This window comes from Salmo salar, chromosome 29 (genome assembly GCF_965601325.2).
Source record: "Salmo salar chromosome 29, fSalSal1, whole genome shotgun sequence".
Lineage (NCBI taxonomy): Eukaryota > Metazoa > Chordata > Actinopteri > Salmoniformes > Salmonidae > Salmo > Salmo salar.
Window position 1 is genome coordinate 29,887,501 of NC_138319.1, and position 10,000 is coordinate 29,897,500.

At 43.0% G+C, this 10,000-nt stretch overlaps 1 protein-coding gene across 1 annotated transcript in view; it reads right to left on the reverse strand.

Moving 5' to 3' along the window:
* LOC106590542 (contactin-associated protein-like 2) overlaps window positions 1-10,000 on the reverse strand; it is a 355,426-nt gene that overhangs the window by 155,278 nt on the left and 190,148 nt on the right. The window contains exons 8-9 of the mRNA XM_045710796.2: window positions 4,666-4,809; window positions 4,088-4,346 (exon numbers count right to left, since the gene is read on the reverse strand). Coding sequence (XP_045566752.2) covers window positions 4,088-4,346; window positions 4,666-4,809 — 403 coding nt within the window. The remainder of the gene's footprint in view (window positions 1-4,087; window positions 4,347-4,665; window positions 4,810-10,000) is intronic.

Here is a 10,000-nt window from a genome sequence, read left to right on the forward strand (position 1 = left end):
ACCTTTGATTCTCTTCATCAGATGTCACTTCCAGGTATCACAGGTCCATAACGAATGTAGTTTTGTTCAAAAAAGCTCATCATTTATGTCCAAAAATCTCCGTCTTGTTAGCACATGATCTAAGCTCGCCGGACTTCACTTCATGAACGAGGGGAAAAAATATATTTACGTTCGTTCAAACATGTCAAACGTTGTATAGCATAAATCATTAGGGCCTTTTTTAACCAGAACATGAATAATATTCAAGGTGGACGAATGCATTCTCTTTTATAACGTATTGGAACGAGGGTACCCAACATGAACTCGCGCGCCAGAGTCTAATCGGCCATCACCGTTCCATGGCTCTTGTTCGGTCAGATCTCACAGTAAAAGACTCAAAACACTTTGTAAAGGCTGGTGACATCTAGTGGAAGCAATAGGAAGTGCCAAAACATTAATCAACCCCTGTGTGTTTCAATGGCATAGGCTTAAAGGTAATTCAACACATCAGGTATCCACTTCCTGTCAGAAAATGTCTCAGGGTTTTGCCTGCCAAATGAGTTCTGTTATACTCACAGACACCATTCAAACAGTTTTAGAAACTTTAGGGTGTTTTCTATCCATATATAATAAGTATATGCATATTCTAGTTACTGGGTAGGATTAGTAACCAGATGAAATCGGGTACGTTTTTTTATCCAGCCGTGAAAATACTGCCCCCTAGCCCCAACAGGTTAACTTCCTGCCTAGCAACACTGATGTAGTGTTGAGAGGTGTGAGCAGGAGACTCCGCCTACAGGAGGGTATAAATGCCTGTGCTGGTGGACCATGTCTGTGTCTTTTCAGCTGTTTGACCCAGTGGGTGAATAAACTTGGTTTGAGCTTTGACTCTGTCACGATGTTGCCCTCTTTGGACACTGCGAGCACCATCCCCCGACCTCTATACTTCTGACACCAGGCTCTGTAAGAGCAGTCGTAAATTCCTACGAGGAGACCCTCTCCTCATGGCCCCAGTATAGAGAGAACAAAGGAGTTCTTCCACCTCACAGAACTAGAGAACCGAACGACATTTATGTTCTGGAGAAGGTATAAAAGATCGGTGAAGAATCCAGCTACGAACTGGTCTGTTTGGTACAATTTTGTGAAACTCATGAGAGACAATACCATAATCATGTTTATAGAATAGCCTCAGCTATGAGACTTACATCTAAATGGTTGTATAAAATGAATGAATAAGGATGGAACTGTTTGTGAAATTGTGTAATGTGATTTTGGACTGTTTAATGAAGGAAACTCCAATTCCCTTTGGAGTCTTAACTAAATCAGAAGACCGCCCATGAGCACAGTTATGGTCTGGCGTCATGGGACAGGCCCTTTCTGCTCTTCCGAATAAAAACCCCACCTAGGTTTTCTATCACCAGACCGAGATGGCTAAAGGTTGGAGACCATGCATTCCTCTTTCTGAACTTTTAACCATACCACATGCTTAAACTCTTAGACTATCGATACCGACAGAATAAGAACAAGTCTTTGATATGAATTACTGGTCTGCAGCTAGGAATTCGGTATCATTGAACGCGAAGACCGACAACCGCCGAAACATCTGTCCTATAACGACATTAATGAATGTCACTCTGAACTACCCATTCTAACCACGACAGAGGGAGAGAGAGCGGACAAACTCTCCAACAGAAATTAACCTTTCAACAGAGATCCCGACGACACACTGAGCGTAAATATATATATTGATTGCAGTTATTCCCGAATGAGTGAGCGTTCATGTGCAAAGGGTTAGCATTTCAATTGTTATAATTATCAACTCTGTAGTGACTTCTCAGCTGACCCTCACTCCCCTTTTGTCTAAGAAGCCGCCATGCCGGTTTAGCCCACTAGGGCACATTCCTCTATCATTTCTTGTAACGATATCTACTGTTTGTTATGCATTTCTGTGAATTACTTAGTTAGTAAATAAATTATTTTAAGACAATTGATGTATGGATGACTCATAGTGAAGACTGGGTTCGTGCAGATAACCAACAATTTATGACATTTGGAATGAGACTGACGAGGTAAAGAATACGTCATTAATCAGAAGACTAAGTGATCAGATATTAAAATATCTGAAAGTTATATTAGGAAAATTATGGCTTTGTGATCAGAATATTTTCCTTGGTGCCCCGACTTCCTAGTTAATTGCAGTTACATGATTAATCAGGTTGGTCGCGTAATGATAATTGCGGAGAGTTATTTGATGAATGTGTCTTCGGTTGTGATGATGCCAAAGACAACTAGTTGTCCGTTAGCTTTTCACTCTGTCAGAACCGAACAGTGTGTTTGGTTAAATTGATCCTGAGTGGCGCAGCGCTCTAAAGCATCTCACTGCAAGAGGCATCACTACAGTCCCTGGTTCGAATCCAGGCTGTATCACATACGGCTGTGATTGGAAGTCCCATAGGGCGGCGCACAATTGGCCCAGTGTCGTCCGGGTTTGGCCGGGGTAGGCCGTCATTGTAAATACAAATTGGTTCTTAACTGACTTGACAAGTTAACCTGTTGGGGGTAGGGGGCAGTATTGACATGGCCGGATAAAAAACGTACCCGATTGAATCTGGTTACTACTCCTGCCCAGTAACTAGAATATGCATATAATTATTGGCTTTGGATAGAAAACACCCTAAAGTTTCTAAAACTGTTTGAATGGTGTCTGTGAGTATAACAGAACTCATATGGCAGGCAAAAACCTGAGAAGATTCCTTACAGGAAGTGCCCTCTCTGACAAGATCTTGTTCTTCTTGTCTCTGTTTATTGAAGACTGAGGATCTTTGCTGTAACGTGACACTTCCTACGGCTCCCATAGGCTCTCAGAGCCCGGGAAAAAGCTGAATGATATCGAGGCAGCCCCAGGCTGAAACACATTATCGCTTTTGGCAAGTGGCCAAATCAGAGGACAATGGGCTTAGGCGCGTGCACGAGTCGACCCCGTGCTTTATTTTCTTTCGTCTTTTTACCAAAACGCAGATTCCCGGTCGGAATATTATCGCTTTTTTACGAGAAAAATGGCATAAAAATTGATTTTAAACAGCGGTTGACATGCTTCGAAGTACGGTAATGGAATATTTAGATTTTTTTTGTCACGAAATGCGCCGTGCTCGTCACCCTTCTTTACCCTTTCGGATAGTGTCTTGAACGCACGAACAAAACGCCGCTGTTTGGATATAACTATGGATTATTTGGGACCAAACCAACATTTGTTATTGAAGTAGAAGTCCTGGGAGTGCATTCTGACGAAGAACACCAAAGGTAATCAAACTTTTATAATAGTAAATCGGAGTTTGGTGAAGGCTAAACTTGCTGGGTGTCTAAATAGCTAGCCCTGTGATGCCGGGCTATCTACTTAGAATATTGCAAAATGTGCTTTCACCGAAAAGCTATTTTAAAATCGGACATATCGAGTGCATAGAGGAGTTCTGTATCTATAATTCTTAAAATAATTGTTATGCTTTTTGTGAACGTTTATCGTGAGTAATTTAGTACATTTTTAGTAAATTCATTCTAATAGTTCTGAACGTCACATGCTAATGTAAAAAGCTGGTTTTTGATATAAATATGAACTTGATTGAACAAAACATGCATGTATTGTATAACATAATGTCCTAGGGTTGTCATCTGATGAAGATCATCAAAGGTTAGTGCTGCATTTAGCTGTCTTCTGGGTTTTTGTGACATTATATGCTAGCTTGAAAAATGGGTGTCTGATTATTTCTGGCTGGGTACTCTGCTGAGATAATCTAATGTTTTGCTTTTGTTGTAAAGCCTTTTTTAAATCGGACAGTGTGGTTAGATTAACGAGAGTCTTGTCTTTAAAATGGTGTAAAATAGTCTAATGTTTGAGAAATTGAAGTAATAGCATTTCTAAGGTATTTCAATAACGCGCCACGGGATTTCACTGGCTGTTACGTAGGTGGGACGAAATCGTCCCACTGGCCCTAGAGAAGTTAAATAAAGGTTAAATAAAAAATAAGTGTGTGTGTGTGTGTGTGTGTGTGTGTGTGTGTGTGTGTGTGTGTGTGTGTGTGTGTGTGTGTGTGTGTGTTCCTGTCCCTTCTACCTGATGATATTGCTATCCTGGTGTTCTTCGTCTGCGTCACGTTGAAGTGAACTCCCATCTTCCCGTCGTCAAGGGCGATCTCAAGCGTTCCGTCGTCAAGATTACTGAAGAGGAGGAGTCCGTTGGCGTTCCAGGTGCGGAACTGGAATCTCAGTGATACTACATCCTGATTGGCTCTTCCTGGGAGCTGCAGGAAGCTGGTGGCGTTGAAGAAAACTGGAAAGGAGTGAGACTCCATGCAAGAGAATGACAGATTACGCTACGGAAAGAGAGAGAGAGAAAAAGATAGAGAATAAGAGTGAGAGAGAGGGAGAGGGGGAGGGAGAGAGAGAGAGAGAGAGGGAGGGAGAGAGAGAGAGAGAGGGAGGGAGGGAGGTGGATTCTTATCATTACTTGTGATTATCAGAAGTTATAAAATAATCATTCATCAAATTAGTTGTTTGCTTTGACAAATTCTTACATTCGACAAGGTAATTTGATAATATATTGTACAACGAGAGAGACAGAGGCAGAAACGGAGTTAGATGGCGATTCAGAGAGAAACAGAGTGCTAGACAGTGACAGTGTGTATAACTTACAAAGCTGGAGGTGTCTAGCTTCTTGCGTCGTGCCAGATCAGTGATGTTGTCTCCGTTGTAGTTGATGCTCTCCATACAGCCTCGGAAGTTCTTCATCCCACCTCCCATTGGCTTACCACTGTAGGGCATGCCACCAAAACTCAGCTACAGTAGAGAGAGAGGGAGACAAAGACAAATAGAGGGATAAAAGAACTAAAATAGAACAGCATGAAAAGCCTTTTCTCATCTGCTAAGATGTCTTGGTGCTCCCTAAATGTTACTGCATGTGTCATTGTTAAGTGTGTGTACAATGATGCTTCACTACTCATATTAATGAATTCATTAAAGCCAAGAACGTATAAGGGAATCCAGGATTTAAACAGACACACCAAGGGCTAAGGAGATTGGCTGGGCAGTTCTGCACTGAGCAAAAGCAGTCACGCTATCGGGAATAACTCAGTTAGTTTACGATTCAAATCAAATCAAATCAAATGTTATTTGTCACATACACATGGTTAGCAGATGTTAATGCGAGTGTAGCGAAACGCTTGTGCTTCTAGTTCCGACCATGCAGTAATATCCAACGAGTAATCTAACCTAACAATTCCACAACAATTGCCTTATACACACAAGTGTAAAGAATAAGAATATGTACATAAAAATATATGAATGAGTGATGGCCGAACGGCATAGGCAAGATGCAGTAGATGGTATAGAGTACAGTATATACACATGAGATGAGTAATGTAGGATATGTAAACATATAAAAGTGGCGTTGTTTAAAGTGGCTAGTGATACATTACATCAAGATGGCAAGATGCAGTAAATGGTATAGAGTACAGTATATACATAAGAGATGAGTAATGTAGGGATTCAACAACTGTACCAAGCAGCACATTATAGGCACGTGTACTGTATATGCATGCACACTCACCTACACATACACACACATACAATCACTGTATTTCCGTATGTTTGTTGGGTATTTAAACATCTATTTGGTGTTATCGGTGGTATTAGTGTGCAGTACTGTTTCATTGCATTAACATCCATCATTAATTGTATATTATAAGCAAGTTTTGTTTGAGCTGCTTTTGAAAGCAAAAGTCAAATTGAAAACAGTATTGGTATTGTTGAATTGGATTTTCATAATAGCACACTAGGACTGATGGTTTGGTTCGCTAAACTAGCAAGTCTGTTTGTTTGGTTACCACGGCAACTACTGTATCTATCTAGTTATGTCAGTGGATGTTGAACATATTTCTAGTGGCAAATTAACACATTTCTAGTGGCAAATGTGTTAAATTATAGCCATGGTATGAAAGGGATAATCAACTCAGGGCTCTAGGCATTCTGTGGAAAATAATGATACTCCGTGGAAGGTCAGGTGGACTCTGCTAGCGCATCGTGGAACACACCTTCTGCATGGTTCATTATTTTTCACAGAACACACAGCCCCTCGTTGATTATCCCTTACATAGACTGCATTCTGAAAGAATTCAGACCAACTCACTTGTTCCACATTTTGTTACGGTACAGTCTTATTCTAAAATTGACTACATAAAAAAATCCTAAGCAATCTACACACAATACCCCATACTGACAAACACAAACACGAAAACAGGTTTTTAGAAATTTTTGCAATTAAAAAACAAATGAAATACCTTATTACATAAATATTCAGACCCTATAAGACTTGAAATTGAGCTCAGGTGCATCCTGTTTCCATTGATCATCCTTGAGATGTTTCTACAACTTGATTGGAGTCCAGCTGTGGTAAATTCAATTGATTGGACATAATTTGGAAAGGCACACACCTGTCTATATAAGGTCCCACAGTTGACAGTGCATGTCAGATCAAAACACTAGCCATGAGGTTGAAGGAATTGTCCGTAGAGGTCTGAGACAGGATTATGTTGAGGCACAGATCTGGTGAAGGGTACCAGCATTGAAGGTCTCCAAGAACACAGCGGCCTCATCCTTCCTGACCGACTGGTGAAACTGAGCAATTGGGGGTTCTTGGTCAGGGAGGTGACCAAGAACATGATGGTCAGTCTGAGAGGTCTAGAGTTCCAGTGTAGAGATGGGAGAACCTTCCATCTCTGCAGCACTCCACTAATCGGGCCTTTATGGCCGAGTGGCCAGATGGAAGCCACTCCTCAGTAAAAGGCACATGACAGCCCGCTTGGAGTTTGCCAAAAGGCATCTAAAGGACTTTCAGACCATGACAAACACGTTTCTCAGGCTGGATGAAACCAAGATTGAACTCTTTGCCCTGAATGCCAAGTGTCACGTCTGGAGGAAACCTGGCACCATCCCTACAGTGAAACATGGTGGTGGCAGCATCATGCTGTGGGGATATTTTTCAGCGGCAGGGACTGGAAGACTAGTCAGGATCGAGGGAAAGATGAACGGAGCAAAGCATAGAGAGATCCTTGATGAAAACCTGCTCCAGAGTGCTCAGGACCTCAGACTGGGGCGAAGGTTCACCTTCCAACAGGACAACAACCCTAAGCACACAGCCAAGACAACACAGGAGTGGCTTTGGGACAAGTCTCTGAATGTCCTTGAGTGGCCCAGCCAGAGCCTGGACTTGAACCCGACAGAACATCTCTGCAGAGACCTGAAAATAGCTGTGCAGCAACGCTCCTCATCCAACCTGTCAGAGCTTGAGAGGATCTGCAGAGAAGAATGGGAGAAACTCCCCAAAAACTCCCCAAATACAGGTGTGCCAAGCTTGTAGCGTCATACCCAAGAAGACTTGAGGCTGTAATCGCTGCTAAAGGTGCTTCAACAAAGTACTTAGTAAAGGGTCTGAATACTTATGTAAATGTGATATTTCAGTTTAATTTTTATAAAAATAGTTTTTGCTTTGTCATTATGGGCTATTGTGTGTAGATTGATGAGGGAACATATTTTTTTATGCATTTTAGAATAAGGCTGTAAGGTAACAAAATGTGGAAAAAGTGAAGGGGTCTGAATACTTTACGAATACACTGTGTGGATTAGTCCTGATGAGTGAGTGTAACTCCACTATATAATTTCCTCTGGTATCAAATCTAACAGCAAATACTGCTAATTATAGCTGACGTATGTAGGAAAAAGGAAAGATATATATACACTGCTCAAAAAAATAAAGGGAACACTTAAACAACACAGTGTAACTCCAAGTCAATCACACTTCTGTGAAATCAAAATGTCCACTTAGGAAGCAACACTGATTGACAATAAATTTCACATGCTCTTGTGCAAATGGAATAGACAACAGGTGGAAATTATAGACAATTAGCAAGACACCCCCAATAAAGGAGTGGTTCGGCAGGTGGTGACCACAGACCACTTCTCAGTTCTTATGCTTCCTGGCTGATGTTTTGGTCACTTTTGAATGCTGGCGGTGCTTTCACTCTAGTGGTAGCATGAGATGGAGTCTACAACCCACACAAGTGGCTCAGGTAGTGCAGCTCATCCAGGATGGCACATCAATGCGAGCTGTGGCAAGAAGGTTTGCTGTGTCTGTCAGCGTAGTGTCCAGAGCATGGAGGCGCTACCAGGAGACAGGCCAGTACATCAGGAAACGTGGAGGAGGCCGTAGGAGGGCAACAACCCAGCAGCAGGACCGCTACCTCCGCCTTTGTGCAAGGAGGAGCAGTAGAAGCACTGCCAGAGCCCTGCAAAATGACCTCCAGCAGGCCACAAATGTGCATGTGTCTGCTCAAACGGTCAGAAACGGACTCCATGAGGGTGGTATGAGGGCCCGACGTCCACAGGTGGGGGTTGTGCTTACAGCCCAACACCGTGCAGGACGTTTGGCATTTGTCAGAGAACACCAAGATTGGCAAATTCGCCACTGGCGCCCTGTGCTCTTCACAGATGAAGCAGGTTCACACTGAGCACATGTGACAGACGTGACAGAGTCTGGAGACGCCGTGGAGAACGTTCTGCTGCCTGCAACATCCTCCAGCATGACCGGTTTGGCGGTGGGTCAGTCATGGTGTGGGGTGGCATTTCTTTGGGGGCCCGCACAGCCCTCCATGTGCTCGCCAGAGGTAGCCTGACTGTCATTAGGTACCGAGATGAGATCCTCAGACCCCTTGTGAGACCATATGCTGATGCGGTTGGCCCTGGGTTCCTCCTAATGCAAACAATGCTAGACCTCATGTGGCTGGAGTGTGTCAGCAGTTCCTGCAAGAGGAAGGCATTGATGCTATGGACTGGCCCGCCCGTTCCCCAGACCTGAATCCAATTGAGCACATCTGGGACATCATGTCTCGCTCCATCCACCAACGCCACGTTGCACCACAGACTGTCCAGGAGTTGGCGGATGCTTTAGTCCAGGTCTGGGAGGAGATCCCTCAGGAGACCATCCGCCACCTCATCAGGAGCATGCCCAGGCGTTGTAGGGAGGTCATACAGGCACGTGGAGGCCACACACACTACTGAGCCTCATTTTGACTTGTTTTAAGGACATTACATCAAAGTTGGGTCAGCCTGTAGTGTGGTTTTCCACTTTAACTTTGAGTGTGACTCCAAATCCAGACCTCCATGGGTTGATAAATTGGATTTCCATTGATTATTTTTGTGTGATTTTGTTGTCAGCACATTCAACTATGTAAAGAAAAAAGTATTTAATAAGATTATTTCATTCATTCAGATCTAGGATGTGTTATTTTAGTGTTCCCTTTATTTTTTTGAGCAGTATATATATATATATATTGAGAGAGAGCACAATGGAGAGAGAGAGATGAAAAAAGAAGAAAATAGAATACTGTAAAAAGAAGAAGGGAAGAGAGAAAGCAGAAGAGAGGAGAGGAGACATGACACTGACAAGCGGAGGAGGGTGTTAACAGGGTGAGTCGGAGGTGAGACAGAGGAACTAGGGGGAGGAAGGGGGAGGGAGGTGAGTTGACGGCTGTGCTCTCTCAGGACAGAGTGTTAATTAGTGCTGTACAATGCCTGTTATAGATCTAGAGGGAGGGAGGGGAGGGAGGGAGAGAAATACTGAGAGACACTCTGTAGAGGAATCTGAAGCAGTGGAACAATGCTGTGCGTCAGAGTGTGTGAATGCAAGTACACAGGAAAAAAAATATCAAGTGTTTGTCCTATGTTTCATGAGCTGAAATAAAAAAGCTTATTTCTCTCAAATTTTGTGCACAAATGTGTTTACATCCCTGTTGGTGAGCATTTTTCCTTTGCCAAGATAATCCATCCACCTGACAGGTGTGGCATATCAAGAGCAGGTGCACCTTGTGCAGGGGACAATAAAAGCCACTCTAAAATGTGCAGTTTTGTCACACAACACAATGTCACCGATGTCTCAAGTTTTGAGGGAGCGTGCAATTGGCATGCTGATTGCAGG